The following is a 17,314-nucleotide window of genomic DNA, read 5'->3' on the forward strand; positions in this document are numbered from 1 at the left end:
GGCAAGTGTTTTGGGAGCAGCTGAATGAGTGTGTTAGTGGTTTTGATGCACGAGACCGGGTTATAGTGATGGGTGATTTGAATGCAAAGGTGAGTAATGTGGCAGTTGAGGGAATAATTGGTATACATGGGGTGTTCAGTGTTGTAAATGGAAATGGTGAAGAGCTTGTAGATTTATGTGCTGAAAAAGGACTGATGATTGGAAATACCTGGTTTAAAAAGCGAGATATACATAAGAATACTTATGTAAGTAGGAGAGATGGCCAGAGAGCGTTATTGGATTACGTGTTAATTGACAGGCGCGCGAAAGAGAGACTTTTGGATGTTAATGTGCTGAGAGGTGCAACTGGAGGGATGTCTGATCATTATCTTGTGGAGGCTAAGGTGAAGATTTGTATGGGTTTTCAGAAAAGAAGAGTGAATGTTAGGGTGAAGAGGGTGGTGAGAGTAAGTGAACTTGGGAAGGAGACTTGTGTGAGGAAGTACCAGGAGAGACTGAGTACAGAATGGAAAAAGGTGAGAACAATGGAAGTAAGGGGAGTGGGGGAGGAATGGGATGTATTTAGGGAATCAGTGATGGATTGCGCAAAAGATGCTTGTGGCATGAGAAGAGTGGGAGGTGGGTTGATTAGAAAGGGTAGTGAGTGGTGGGATGAAGAAGTAAGAGTATTAGTGAAAGAGAAGAGAGAGGCATTTGGACGATTTTTGCAGGGAAAAAATGCAATTGAGTGGGAGATGTATAAAAGAAAGAGACAGGAGGTCAAGAGAAAGGTGCAAGAGGTGAAAAAAAGGGCAAATGAGAGTTGGGGTGAGAGAGTATCATTAAATTTTAGGGAGAATAAAAAGATGTTCTGGAAGGAGGTAAATAAAGTGCGTAAGACAAGGGAGCAAATGGGAACTTCAGTGAAGGGCGCAAATGGGGAGGTGATAACAAGTAGTGGTGATGTGAGAAGGAGATGGAGTGAGTATTTTGAAGGTTTGTTGAATGTGTTTGATGATAGAGTGGCAGATATAGGGTGTTTTGGTCGAGGTGGTGTGCAAAGTGAGAGGGTTAGGGAAAATGATTTGGTAAACAGAGAAGAGGTAGTAAAAGCTTTGCGGAAGATGAACGGAAGATAAAGCCGGCAAGGCAGCAGGTTTGGATGGTATTGCAGTGGAATTTATTAAAAAAGGGGGTGACTGTATTGTTGACTGGTTGGTAAGGTTATTTAATGTATGTATGACTCATGGTGAGGTGCCTGAGGATTGGCGGAATGCGTGCATAGTGCCATTGTACAAAGGCAAAGGGGATAAGAGTGAGTGCTCAAATTACAGAGGTATAAGTTTGTTGAGTATCCCTGGTAAATTATATGGGAGGATATTGATTGAAAGGGTGAAGGCATGTACAGAGCATCAGATTGGGGAAGAGCAGTGTGGTTTCAGAAGTGGTAGAGGATGTGTGGATCAGGTGTTTGCTTTGAAGAATGTATGTGAGAAATACTTAGAAAAGCAAATGGATTTGTATGTAGCATTTATGGATCTGGAGAAGGCATATGATAGAGTTGATAGAGATGCTCTGTGGAAGGTATTAAGAATATATGGTGTGGGAGGCAAGTTGTTAGAAGCAGTGAAAAGTTTTTATCGAGGATGTAAGGCATGTGTACGTGTAGGAAGAGAGGAAAGTGATTGGTTCTCAGTGAATGTAGGTTTGCGGCAGGGGTGTGTGATGTCTCCATGGTTGTTTAATTTGTTTATGGATGGGGTTGTTAGGGAGGTGAATGCAAGAGTTTTGGAAAGAGGGGCAAGTATGAAGTCTGTTGGGGATGAGAGAGCTTGGGAAGTGAGTCAATTGTTTCGCTGATGATACAGCGCTGGTGGCTGATTCATGTGAGAAACTGCAGAAGCTGGTGACTGAGTTTGGTAAAGTGTGTGAAAGAAGAAAGTTAAGAGTAAATGTGAATAAGAGCAAGGTTATTAGGTACAGTAGGGTTGAGGGTCAAGTCAATTGGGGGGTGAGTTTGAATGGAGAAAAACTGGAGGAAGTGAAGTGTTTTAGATATCTGGGAGTGGATCTGGCAGCGGATGGAACCATGGAAGCGGAAGTGGATCATAGGGTGGGGGAGGGGGCGAAAATTCTGGGAGCCTTGAAGAATGTGTGGAAGTCGAGAACATTATCTCGGAAAGCAAAAATGGGTATGTTTGAAGGAATAGTGGTTCCAACAATGTTGTATGGTTGCGAGGCGTGGGCTATGGATAGAGTTGTGCGCAGGAGGATGGATGTGCTGGAAATGAGATGTTTGCGGACAATATGTGGTGTGAGGTGGTTTGATCGAGTAAGTAACGTAAGGGTAAGAGAGATGTGTGGAAATAAAAAGAGCGTGGTTGAGAGAGCAGAAGAGGGTGTTTTGAAAAGGTTCGGGCACATGGAGAGAATGAGCGAGGAAAGATTGACCAAGAGAATATATGTGTCGGAGGTGGAGGGAACGAGGAGAAGAGGGAGACCAAATTGGAGGTGGAAAGATGGAGTGAAAAAGATTTTGTGTGATCGGGGCCTGAGCATGCAGGAGGGTGAAAGGATGGCAAGGAATAGAGTGAATTGGAGCGATGTGGTATACCGGGGTTGACGTGCTGTCAGTGGATTGAATCAAGGCATGTGAAGCGTCTGGGGTAAACCATGGAAAGCTGTGTAGGTATGTATATTTGCGTGTGTGGACGTATGTATATACATGTGTATGGGGGTGGGTTGGGCCATTTCTTTCGTCTGTTTCCTTGCGCTACCTCGCAAACGCGGGAGACAGCGACAAAGCAAAAAAAAAAAAAGAAAATAAAAAAAAAAAAATATATATATATATATATATATATATATATATATATATATATATATATATATATATATATATATATATTTCATTATGTGGTGGGGTGGCGACGGAAATGAATAAGGGCAGACAGTATGAATTATGTACATGTGTATATATGTATATGTGCGTGTGTGGACGTGTATGTATGTACATGTGTATGTGGGTCGGTTGGGCCATTCTTTCGTCTGTTTCCTTGCGCTACCTCGCTAACCAGGGAGACAGCGACAAAGTATAATATATGAATAAATCTGACTCATGGTTAGGTGCCTAAGGATTGGCGGAATGCATGCATAGTGCTATTGTACAAAGGCAAAGGGGATTAAGGTGAGTCCTCAAATTACAGAGGTAGAAGTTTGTTGAGTATTCCTGGTAAATTATATGGGAGGGTATTGATTGAGAGGGTGAAGGCATGTACAGAGCATCAGATTGGGGAAGAGCAGTGTGGTTTCAGAAGTGGTAGAGGATGTGTGGATCAGGTGTTTGCTTTGAAGAATGTATGTGAGAAATACTTAGAAAAGCAAATGGATTTGGGTGTAGCATTTATGGATCTAGGGAAGGCATGTGATAGAGTTGATAGAGATGTTTTATAGAAGGTATTAATAATATATAGTGTGATAGGCAAGTTCCTAGAAGCAGTGAAAAGTATTTATCGAGGATGTGAGGCATGTGTACAAGTAGGATGAGAGGAAGGTGATTGGTTCTCAGTGAATGTCGGTTTGCAGCAGGGGCGCATGATGTGTCCATGGTTGTTCAATTTGTTTATGGATAGGGTTGTTAGGGAGGTAAATGCAAGAGTTTTGGAGAGAGGGGCAATTATGCAGTCTGACAAGGGAGTCAGTTGTTGTTCGCTGATGATGCACCACTGGTGGCTGATTCAGGTGAGAAACTGCAGAAGACTTTGAGTTTGGTTAGGTGTGTGTGAGAAGAAAGCAGAGAGCAAATGTGAATAAGAGCAAGGTTACTTGGTGCAGTTGGGTTTAGGGACAAGTCAATTGGGAGGTAAGTTTGAATGGAGAAAAACTGGGGGAATTGAAGTGTTTTAGATATCTGGCAGTGGATTTGGCAGCGGATGGAACCATGGAAGCAGAAGTGAGTCATAGAGTGGGGGGAGGGGGAAAAGTTCTGGGAGTGTTGAAAAATGTGTGGAAGGCGAGAACATTATCTCCAAAAGCAAAAATGGGTATGTTTGAAGGAATGGTGGTTCCAACAATGTTATATGGTTGTGAGGCATGGGCTACAGAGAGAGTTGTGTGGAGGAGGGTAGATGTGTTGGAAATGAGATGTTTGAGGACAAGATGTGGTGTGAGGTGGTTTGATCGAGTAAGCAATGAAAGGGCAAGAGAGATGTGTGGTAATAAAAAGAGTGTGGTTGAGAGAGCAGAAGAGGGTGTTTTGAAATGGTTTGGTCACATGGAGAGAATCAGTGAGGAAAGATTGACAAAGAGGATATGTGTCAGAGGTGGAGGGAACGAGAAGAAGTGGGAGACCAAATTAGAGATGGAAGGATGGTGTGGGAAAGGATTTTGAGTGATCGGGACTTAAACATGCAGGAGGGTGAGAGGCATGCAAGGAATAGAATGAATTGGAACGATGTGGTATACTGGGGTCGATGTGCTGTCAATGGATTGAACCAGGGCATGTGAAGCGTCTGAGGTAAACCATGGGAAGTTTTCTGGTGCCTGGATGTGAAAAGGGAGCTGTGTTTTCGGTGCATTATACATGACAGCTAGAGACTGAGTGTGAACGAATGTGGCCTTTGTTGTCTTTTCCTAGCGCTACCTTGCGCGCATGCGGTTGGGAGGGGGTTGTCATCTAATGTGTGGCAGGGTGGCGACGGGAATGAATAAAGGCAGCAAGTATGAATCATGTATATGTGTATACATGTATATGTCTGTGTATATATATATATATATATATATATATATATATATATATATATATATATATGTATACATTGAAATGTATAGGTATATATATGTGCGTGTGTGGATATGTATGTATATACATGTGTATGAGGGTGTGTTGGGCCATTCTTTCGTCTGTTTCCTTGCACTGCCTCGCTAACGCGGGAGACAGCAACAAAGTGAAATAAACAAATAAGTTATTATTATTATTATTATTTATTGTTATTATTTATTGTTATTATTATTGTTATTATCATTATCATAATTATTATTATCATTATTATTGTAATTATTATTATTATTATTATTATTATTATTATTATTATTATTATTATTATTATTATTTTTATTATCATTATTATTATCATTATTATTGTTATTATCATTATTATTATACAGTCACAAGACCCCTCACATGGGGTTTCTGCAGCTTTTAGGCTGCATTCTCTCAGGAGCAAGGAAATGATGGCATTCTTTAGAGTGTTAACTTTGTAACCATTTCCCATAAAAATCAAAGACTTTTATTTTCCATAAGCTGCCTGCTGGGTCATATGAGCAATGCTTGTGGATTACTAGTCAGCATCACTTATGATTAGATCTAGGGTTTTATGTGATTGCCTTTGAACCTGTTACTTTTATTCTTGATTAATGAAGGCATTTTTGGGAAATGCTTTCACAATAGTTCCTATGGTGATGATCCAAGAATTTCACTTCAAGCATCACAATACAGATGTCCCCACCTGTTCCTAGTAGTCATTACCTTGAGTTGTGAAAACCAGCAAATTAGAACTAAAGTCCTATTCCATTATTCCATGCACAGAAATTCAGGCCATTCAAGGAGCCTTTTCTAAGCACTCTATTTTTTTCAAAGCTGAGATTGTACTCCTCACTGTTTATTGATGATACAATTTCATCAAAGGCGACTTCTCTCTTGCAGTGTAGCCCTTTGCAGGAGAAGTCTGGTAACAGCAGTATTTAGCAGGGAAAACATAACAGGACGGTTATTTGATTATAGCAACATGGTAGGAGCAATAGATAGAAGCAGTAGTTAGGAGCATTGGGTAGAAACATTGAAAAGAGTTGACAGGAAGCAACATTGAACAGGAGCATTAGCAGAAACATTTAACAGAGATGACAGTAGGATTATTAGGCAGGAGCATTAGGTAGAAGTAGTTAGTAGTAACATTAAGTAGGAGTCTCTGTAAACACTGCCCTAGAGCTGCCATCTCCCAGTGTCCTGTTAAGAGTGAGGCATTAAAGGCTAAGATGCAGCACTTGAGTTCACTAGTTATGGAGCTGTGTTGCTGTGGCCACCCCCTTGAGGGGGATCCAGATGAGAGCAGGTGTTAGAGATGTAATTGTATAGATAAATAGATAGCAACATGTTAAGATATAAGTTCTAAAAGCTTGTCTTTATAGGTCTACAAAGATACAAATTTTATCATCCTGCACAATATGAGAAACATGCTAATCTGACCATGATCCTTACAGGTGATGACAGTGTCAATGGCAGTGTGATAGCTACCCTATCCAGCCCTCTCACCCACGATGACAGCCTTGAGGATGATGTCTTCAGCCCCTCACCCTGTAATGCCCCAGACCCACACATCCCAAGGCCTTACATTCATGCAACACATGTGCCAGAGCCACCTCATGACCTCGTTTCTCAAGGTCCTCATATACGTGTTGTAAAGCCCTTTGCCGACACCTCCACAACATACACAATGCATCACCATGTTCCTGTATCTTATGTTCCTACTGTATGTGCAATACCACCCCATGCTCCTCACAATGTTTCTGCATGTTCCACAAGTTTACACAGCCATGTACTCGTCTCCCATCCCTCAGACCCTCATAGTACTCAAGTGTACAAAACTGGTCAAGAGGAACATGCCAGTCCAAACCAAGGGAAGGACTCTTACCCACCTCCCCCTGACCAAGCTCAACACACTGCTGTGAAATGGCCTGGTTAGTGGTTTACATTCACCTTGATCCCTGTTCATTCTTCATTCTAAATGTTGTTTAAGAAAGAAATTTGGTTGTATCATGTGAGTGTGCTTATGTGCATGTTGTCTTTGCTCATTTAAGTCTTTAAATGGGTTTATTTGCATCATTGTAAATGAAAGCATAGGAGAGATTTTGTTAGTTGTACTGCATCAACAGTCTTCCAAATCATGATTTAGCCGATGTTTCGTAAGTGGATTTGTAATGAAACAAAGTTAGACTTATGCACCTTCTTTCAGTTCAGGAATGCATAATGTGAATAAATGATCATACAAGTGGAATTTTTTTAACAGTGGCCTACCCCATAGCCCAAGAAAAGATCATAGTCCTCAGCATTGTATATTAAGTAGAACTGCTTATGCCATGATTTTTCAGGAATGTGGTAAAAGATATAGTACTTAGAATACATATGTAATACTTAGTAAGACTGAGGCCCTTTAAGTTTCCTCTTAGAGGCAAGGGTACTTCATTCACTCATTGGCTCTTCAAGCTTGCTCTGTTGGTGAATGATTGTGTGTTTCATGAAAAGTTTTCTGACTGTGATAAGTGTTTTTGAATATTCAGTGTTTTGGATTACATATAGTATTCAAGGGTTAAGTAATAATTCTTGCTCAATGATGATAGAAAGATATTGCTCATAACCAAGAAAATATTATCTGTAGTTCACAATCTCCATATTCCAACCTGTTAACCACCATTTATCTTTTGATATATAAGACTCTAGTAACTTTTATTATTCATGAATTTAAAAGTGCTTCTAACTAGTCTAACTTTTGAACATATCTTCAGGTTCAGATTCTATTTTATGAATTTAATAGCATTGGCCTATCTGCTCAGGTAGTGACAGTGTTGTGGGGTCATTAGAGTGCACTCCTGTCAATACCAAGGCTCCAGCAACATGACCACTTGTACTTCGAGGTATGTCCAACCCTCAGTACCCAAATTCATTATTATAGACATAACACTACCGATGTAAGTAGTCTTTCTTTTATCAGACCATCACAGTCTACATAATTATAAGGATCATCACACATCTGGCACATTATTAAGATAGCTTTCACACATACTGTGTGGATATTTTTTCTTTTATACTTATTCATCACTTCTCACATCAGCAAGGTAGTACCAAGAACAGACAAGGAAAAGGATTTATTCTCCAGCTCTTGTGTAATGCATCAAAAACACAGCCTCTTATAATCAGGCCCTCCTGAACTTTCCATGTTTTTCCTCACCTGCTTCATATGCCCTGGTTCAGTCATTGACAGCATATCACCCCATGTATACCGCAATGCTCCATTTCACTCTATTCCATGCATGATAAGATCCCAAGCAATCAAAATCTGTTTTACTCCATCCTTCCATCTCCAATTTGGTCTTTCCATCTCCTTTTAACCTCCATTTCTGACATATCCTCTTTGTCAACCTTTCCTCACTCAGTCTCTTCAAATGCCCAAACCATTTCAGCACACCCTCTTCAGCTCTCTCAGCCATACTCTTCTTATTACCACACCTCTCTTTTACCGTATCATTATTCAATCAACCTTCCTCACACCACATATTGTCCTCAAATGTTTCATTTCCAACACATTTACCTTTTCTAGTACATTCTCATCTATATCCCATACCATGCATCCATACAGCATCGCTAGGACAGCTGTACCTTCAAACATAACCATTTTTGCCCTCCCTCATAGCAACCTGTCTTTCTACACATTCCTCAGTGCTCCTAGAACCTTTATTCCCTCACCCACCCTGTGACTTATCTCCATATCCATGCATTCAGTGCTATTTCCACACCCAGGCATGTACAACATTCACTTTGTCCAAGTCTTCTTGTTTCAAAGTCGAATCCTACCTGACTTGTCTTCTTGTACTGCTAAACCTATTAGTCTTACTTAAATTCACATTTACTCTCAACTTTCTCCCTTGATAAACTCTTCCAAACTTAGACACCAACTTTTGCAGTTTTTCACTCAAATCTGCCACCATTGCTGTGTCATCAGCAAACAACAACTTACTTCCCAGGCCCCATTACTCCCTACCTGCCTCCCTATTCAAGACTCTTACATTCACTTTCTTCACCACCCCATCCAAAAATAAATTAAACTGCCATGGTGATATTACTCACCCTAACCATAGACCCACCTTCACCTGGAACTATTCGCCCTTCTCTCTACCTACTTGCACACATTCCTTGCTCACTCGATGAATACTCCTCATTACTTCAAATATTCATGACACATTCCACAAAGCATCTTTGTCAACCTTTCACATGCTTTATCAAGATCCATAGATACCACATACAAACTGCTCTGTTTCTCTAAGTATTTCTCACACATTTTCTTTTTAGCAAAAACCATATTTGCACCTCCTCAACTGTTCCTAAAACCACATTGTTCATGCCAACTGATGCTTTGTGCATGTCACCACCTTCTTAGGCAGCCACTGACCAAGGGGGTATGTTACCAGTACTACCCACCTTGGTACCAGGAGGGGTGTTTAGTGAGCGAGCACCTCAGTGTTTGTCAAGTTGCACTCCTCTAATCCAGGTAACTGTCTTTTCTTTCTGCCTCACCAACATGTGGACTATTGACATTAGTCCACAGACATACAATTACTCCTTGTTACACATAACACTTGACTCACACAACTCATTCTTCATAACTGTAGATTTTCTTGCTCTGAGTACTGTGCACTAACTGTGCCTTTTGGCAAAATGTTAGGAATAGTAAATAGAAGTGGTAGGTAGGAACATTAGGTAGGAGCATTAGGTAGAAACATTAGATAGAAGTAGTAGGTAGGAACATTAGGCTGGAACACTACATAGAAGTGGTCAGTAGGAAAATTAGGAAGTAGTTTAAGGAAACATTTTGCTAGAGTTGCCCTCTGCCATTTGCTGTTAAAGACTAAGATGTGGCACTGAAGTTCACCATTTATGGAGACTCTTTTACCATGGCCACCCCCTTGAGGGAGTTCCTAGAGGGAACAGGTATCAGAGATATAGATAGATAGATAGACTTACAATTTACTCTCAACTAACTTATACTATTATACTATCATAATTCAGACGCCACTTTTGTCCCCATTTCCTTTATACAATGGCACTATATTTGCACTCTACCAGTCATCAGGCAGATCACCAAGATCCATACACACGTGAAAATCCTAGCTAACGTATCAGCAACACAGTCATCCCCGTTTCCTGACCCAACTTTTTTATCATCTAAAGTGGCCCTGATAGGGCATGTTTTGTCCATGCCATATTGTTCACAATAAAAAAGAAATAAAGTGACATCTTATATGATGTATAAAGCATTTGTTAGATTTTGTGATTATGCATGTGACTGAATATTTTTACCTAGGTTGTATTTGTAATGAAATATTATTTTTTTGCAGGGATTATATTATTTTAATATTTCTTCATTTTCACTAGTAAATACTGGTGTGTTGTGATTATGAATGTTATGAACTCATGTGAATTATTCACCTTTCAGTTCTACAGCGTGGAATGTTCATCTTTGAGACAAGGATCCAGAATTCAGATCATTATGGGACCCATATTATGGACTGTCATCATGCGTGAAATGAAAAGATTCCTTAGGGATGAACATAATTTACAGCAGCATCTGATTTGGGATTCAGATAGAGTTTTTGAATATTTACCTCAGGTTATTAATGTGAATCTTCAGAATTAAACGTGAAAACCTCAGATGGTTTTTCAAAAAGATGTGGAGGAAGTAATATTTGCCATTTCTAATAAGTAGCTTTGTTCAAATGTGTGAAGAATTATCAGCATTCTCAAGGGCCGTGTATACAGTGAGATTGTGTATGGTCTTAGAACTATGTGGTACAGATGAAGGAGATTTTGGTGTTCATTTCTTTTGCATTTGATGTTGGTAGCCTAATAACCCTGGGAGTCAATAGGCCTAAATCTTGACAAACCAACCACTGTAATCCACTTTGGACACAAGAAATATCAACTTGTCATAGTCAGTACACCAAGGATTATCACATACTGCATAACCTCAGTTTTCACTCTGAACTTCAACCTCAGCAAGTGCCCTAAAGATCATTCATTCCAGCCTCATCAAATGCATCAAGAATGATAAACTTTTAACTAAGAAGTTCACCAAGAGTTATTAAGTCCAGGATCTTCTTGTACATGATAATGTATCATATTATTATCAACAATGGTAGCGTGAATATCAGCTCTGGCCTCATGTCATGTATGGCACCTAGAATTATTGTCTCAGCCTAAAGTTTTCTTTGCATGGTATTACGATGACAGAAATATTAATTTGATGTTTCCATAAAAGCACATACAGTAATATGAAATGTTTTTAAGTTATATTGTACAGTAAGAACTGTAGCTGATGTAATGGTCTTGCTCAGGAAGGCTCTGTTGTACAGGGGTTCTTGTATTCTTGTAGATTCTTATGTCCATCTGCCATAAAAACCACACTTAGAATGGAGTCCATTTGATTTTATGGCATAAAAGATTAAGCATGGACATAGACAAATTTTTACAGTTCATGTGGATTTCACAAGATAAAAGATTTCATTTATCTTTGGAGAAATAATATAAAGGCAAGGAATCATATACCGTGTTACTGTAAGAGGAAATAGTGAACTTCTGAGGCTTTGATTTCCTTTCAAGTGATTTATCAGGAATCCAGTCATTAACTAGTTGACTGTGACTGCTCTAGACATTTGATGTGTCCATAGTGTGGCAATTTTCACAGACTTCAAGAAAAGTTCTACAATTTTTGTCTTCCCATTCAAGAAAGGTTTTTTCCGGAATGATTTATATACATATCAATAAAACTTGGCATGATTATTGGATATAGAAATAGTCAGGTTGCAAAGCTGTCAGGCGTACAGCGCATCACTCCTAACAGTGCAATACTCGCACATCATACTGTGTAATCATGTTATAATTCTCAGTGATGCTTTATATGTTTATACATTTATGTACATTTTTTTCATATAAATCTTAGCATTATCTATATACATTTTTTCTGCTGCCTGGCAGGACAAAAATTATGTACTTTTCACTTCATATTTTGGTGATTGCTGACCAAATGAGTTGAAAAATTTGGGTGAAGTGTATGGAAACATTATATGAGTTTCCTGTAGTTGCTTTACCAACCACACACTGGTGCACCTTACACTGGCATACTTTACCTACCACACACTGGTGCACCTTACACAGACATACCTCACCTACCATACACTGGTGCACCTTTACTGGCATACTTCACCTACCATACACAGGTGCACCTTACACTGGCATACTTCACCTACCACACACTGATGCACCTTACACTGGCGTACTTCACCTACCCCACACTGATGCACCTTACCCTGGCATACCTCACTTACCACATACTGTTGCACTTAACACTGGCATTCTTCACCTACCACACACTGATGCACCTTACACTGGCATATTTCACCTACCACACACTGTGCACCTTACACTGGCATATTTCATCTACCACACACTGGTGTACCTTACACTGGCATACATCACCTACTACACACAGGTGCACCTTATACAGGCATACTTCACCTACCACACCCTGGTTTACCATACACTGGCATACTTCACCTACCACTCTCTGGTATACCTTACACTGGCACACCTCACCTTCCACACACTAGTGCACCTTACACTGGCATACCTCATCTACCACACACTGGTGTACCTTACACTGGCATACTTCACCTACCACACACTTGTGCATCTTACATTGGCATACTTCACCTACCACACACTGGTGCACCTTACACTGGCATACTTCACCACCACACACTGTGCACCTTACACTGGCATACTTCACCTACCACACATTGGTGCACCTTACACTGGCATACTTCACCTACTACACACAGGTGCACCTTATACTGGCATACTTCACCTACCACACTCTGGTATACCTTACACTGACATACTTCACCTACCACACACTGGTGCACCTTATACGCATACCTCACCTACCACACACTGGTGTAACTTACATTGGCAGAATTCACCTACCACTCACTAGTGCACCTTACATTGGCATACTTCACCTACCACACACCAGTGCACATTACAATGGCATACTTCACCTACCACTCACTGGTGCACCTTACACTGACATACTTCACCTACAACACACTGGTGCACCTTACACTGGCATACTTCACCTACTACACACTGATGCACCTTACACTGGCATACTTCACCTACCACACACTTGTGCACTTTACACTGGCATACTTCACCTACCACTTACTGGTGCACCTTACACTGGCATACTTCACCTACCACACACTGGTGCAGTTTACACTGGCATACTTCACCTACCACTCACTGGTGCACCTTACACTTGCATACTTCATCAGCTAGGATTTTTAAATGGCCAGACAATATATAGTACATTTAGAGTTAACTCCCAGAGATATCCTGTGCCATGTATGGCACATCACCAGTCAGTGGATTAATGTGTTTCTACATTTTTACAAATGTTAGACACATAACGATTGTTGTTATAAAGAAATTATTTGCCTGTTTAATTATAATGCAGTTGATGCATAACCACAAGGAGAATAACCTGTATACAAAGTTCTTTATTATAAGCACTTTAAATCAGACTTATGTACACCAATGGTTGGATTTGAACCCTGGACAGGACACCTGGCTACCTGAACCCCTCGGAAGCTAAAGACACACACCAGAATTCTGGTGATTTTCTTATATGTGTCCCAACCTCATCTAGCATAGAATTTAATATATTGTGGCTCCAGTGATGTGAAAACTATGTTGATGAACAAACAAATGTGTAAACACCACATGATTCGAATCTGACCCATGGTGAATATTTATTTGTTTGTCCATTGACATTAGATAAGACTGCTATAGCTGCTCAGACTCATTAATGTTTTTTTACTTTTGTGCCTTTTCCATGTTCTAATTCAGAATGTGATATTTAGAATCTGTAAATACTTTGATCATCGAAATTCTTGTCATGCATTTGCATGTAAAGATGCTGTGCAGCATTAGCATTTGAAGTATCTATTAGTTTTCTACTAGACATGAAACAGGTATGATTTAACCCAACAGTGGTAAGAGTAACAATTTGGCAATGCTTGAAATAGAGGATGATAGGTGATACCTTGATTGTTTCTAGAGCAATAGGCATTGGCCTCAAGTTTGTCATGCTCTACTTTATTTTGAAAGCCAGCAACTTTCTCATTGGCAATATTTGTTATGTTATCTTGCCAATTGTGTCAGTAAATAATCTTTAAGAGTATTCGTTAATTCACTAAGTGTATTTTAAATGCAGCACAGAATGGAGCTTTATTTGACAGTATATATAACACTTTAATGGACTAATATTTTTTATAAACCCTTCATGAGAGCAGGACCAGAACTTTTTTAGTGATTGTTTGATATGTATATATTATATCTTTTTTATGAGTTTGGTTAAGATACTCTCTTTGGGATATGAAATTAGTCTAAAATTTCTTGTCATTATTCTTCATGCACCTGCTTATCTTTGTACAGTGTAACTTTATTGACATAAACAGTTCAAATTCTTTTATGTTCTCTTACCTCAGAATTGCCTTGTAAATCATGACAAGCTTGTGCTAAGGAAGCTTTTGGTAGATGCACAAGGCTAACATGAGCTGTAGTGACAGCTCTCTGTGATCTCAACTCATAAGACAATTTTACTTGGACTGGGTAGGCAGAGGTAGTTGGTATGTATGCTGAGAGAGAGCACACATTTCATGATGGTAGTTTCTATGCTGAGAGCACACGTTTTTTAATGGTATTGTTACTCGGCTAACATTTCGCACCTAAGAAGTTGGTACCCTGAAACTTTTGCAAGATGACATGAAATATGAGTGACTTAGTACAGTTATTAGTCACGGTAACTTACATAGAATTAGGTTCAGCAGACTTAGCTTGAGGGAATAGAGTCAATTATATGATAACTGTTATAAGGAAAACTTTGTACATAGGACTATCTCTCTTTATGTTTATCACTATTTTATGGGCATGTTACTTTTGTCTAGATGTGTATTACCATACTGAATATTCCTTCTTAGTGATGGGTCTTTCTATTTTTACTTAAGCGACTATTAAAAAGGAAGATGTGATACTTAAGGAGGATTTGCTCAGCAACAGCAAAAAGCAGAAATAGTTGATTATATGCAGACACTTCATTTCTTTGTATCATTTTCCATTGGTTCATTACAAATATCCTTTTACATTACATTACAAATATCCTTTTTTTACAGATTCAGGCAACATGAATGTGTGCATGAGATACAAATAAACAAGGAATACCTGTTAAAGAGTATTGCACATATATGAAAATATCTTGCAATATTTGCTCAAGTAATCAGTTGGGTTGTAGGATGGTCAGTGTAAAACTGTTTATTCCTCATGTACAAAATAATGGCCTTTCTCTTTGCAGGAATCCCAATTCTTGTTTTAAAGAATACCTTCAACAAAATGTAAAAGCAAGTCAATTCCTTTGTATATAAAACAAAAAGTTAATCAAATGAATACATACTGTGTACATTACAAGGAAAAATTTGTAAAGACTGTTGAATGGTTGTGTGTGATGGGGAAACATTGATGCAATATTCTCATTTTCTTATGATATCATGGCATTCAATAAAAGTATATGATTTTAGTATGATATAAGGGTTGCCTCTTCAATTTAGACTTTAATCATATGTAACCATGAAATTCACACTTCAATGCCAAAGGAACCTGATGATACAGGGTACTTTGTACTATACAGTCTCATTGTACTATACAGTCTCATAATGTTGCTGAAGTTGTTTATGAACTTAGATGGTGGAATTAAGTACAGTCTCTTGATGTTTGCAGGATTTTATATCAGCTTAGATGCTGGAATAAAGGATTATATCAGTAATAGAAATCTGTCCTCTTAATCATCATACAGTTTTGCAGGTATTTATTATAGATGTATGATAAGGAACAGAAATTTGTGTAAATAATTGTCCTATGTAGTGCTGTTTGTCAATGAATGAGAAATGTTCTTCAGACATGTCCAAACTTAACTACCTCTTTCACTTAATGTTGTATAAAGTTAAGTGAAATTCTAAATATATATCATGTAAAATTTGGAATTTTTTGTACAGTTTATAGCTCCTTTTTAATTCAATGGGTATAGGAGTAATGTACATGAATTAAGACTGTAACTTATTGACTTAATCTGAGATAAAATGCCATTGATCAAATATTACTCTCTCTTTATTACCCCTCAATGGAGCTCTTTAACAATATTTTTGGCAGAGTTACTGGTGTGTGTGAAAATTGGAGAACCATACGGTGTCAGGAGTGATTTATTGGGACAAGTAAATATGTCTAGATCTTAACTTTAACTGGTTTATTAAGCAGAAAATGTTTTTTGTAGAGGAAACACTAAGGGAAGTAATACCCACACCTCCATATCATCTATAAATAACATATGTAACTAAATAGAAGTGTAGGGCTAATGAATTTGCTGTTTTTTATTTTTTTTTTTCTTTACTTGAAGGCACTATGTAATTAGATTATGGTCTTTAAAGTTAAAAGTGCTGTGTAAGTGAATGGTCTTTTTTCTACTGGTCCATAGAATAACCAGTATTATTTGTAAATCTAATGCTGTTGCATATCTATCATTTCATTTGAGCTAAGTAAGTACTCTTTCTCGAGGAGAAGTTTACCATCCTAAGACCCTAGATTATAATGTCAGTTCCATATACACAACTTTAATAGACAGGTGGAAGAATAGCCACCACAGACGTGTGAGCAGTACTCCACACTGGAGCAAATTTTGTTTTTTGATATATGATAGCTCTTCCCAATAAAAAATAATCGTGGCACCTATACAATACTCCCAGCTTTTGAGAACCATGTTTTGGACTGTCCATTATGTGGAGCTTCTAATAAAAGAGTCGAGGATGTAGGTATGCCCAACATGCTTATATCATTACCAGGTTGAATTATGGTGTTTCAAACAGAATAGTAGAAAACAAATGAGATTTGGCCCGTTTTGCTCTATCCAAATCTAACCAATTCATGGATATGAGCAACCTACACGTCTACACATTTATGGACTGGGGGGAGGGAGATTTTTTAAATATTTGCCAGCTACATGAGGGAAAATTTTTCAGTTAATGTGTACCTGTCTTTTCCAGACTAATGTGGATCTATTTATTATATCTCTGATGCTTATTCCCTCTGGCAAACCCCATTAAGGGGATGGCCTCAATGAAAGAGTCTCCATTTATCATTGTCCTTACAAGTCTCCCCCACATACAGCATTCCATGCATTCTTCCACTATTTCTCTCCCTCTAATATTCTTCCACCCTATTTACCCATGTCACAGGTGATCTTCCACTCACACCAACCCCTTTAATTGTCCTATCATACACTCTCCTTGTAAACAACCAGTCTTGCATTCTTTCCAAATGCCCAAACCACCTCAAAGAATTACATTTCACCCATTCTATCACTCCACAATTCATTTTCTTAGTATTTCCTGCCTAAGAAGTCTA

General features: G+C 38.8%; 1 protein-coding gene across 1 annotated transcript in view; it reads left to right on the plus strand.

Annotated features, from left to right (window-relative positions):
• LOC139750937 (uncharacterized) overlaps window positions 1-16,011 on the plus strand; it is a 51,283-nt gene extending 35,272 nt beyond the window's left edge. The window contains exons 2-4 of the mRNA XM_071665856.1: window positions 6,235-6,711; window positions 7,585-7,665; window positions 10,242-16,011. Coding sequence (XP_071521957.1) covers window positions 6,235-6,711; window positions 7,585-7,649 — 542 coding nt within the window. The 3' untranslated portion in view covers window positions 7,650-7,665; window positions 10,242-16,011. The remainder of the gene's footprint in view (window positions 1-6,234; window positions 6,712-7,584; window positions 7,666-10,241) is intronic.
• Window positions 16,012-17,314: the final 1,303 nt, after the last annotated feature.

Source organism: Panulirus ornatus, chromosome 10 (assembly GCF_036320965.1).
Source record: "Panulirus ornatus isolate Po-2019 chromosome 10, ASM3632096v1, whole genome shotgun sequence".
NCBI classification, from domain to species: domain Eukaryota; kingdom Metazoa; phylum Arthropoda; class Malacostraca; order Decapoda; family Palinuridae; genus Panulirus; species Panulirus ornatus.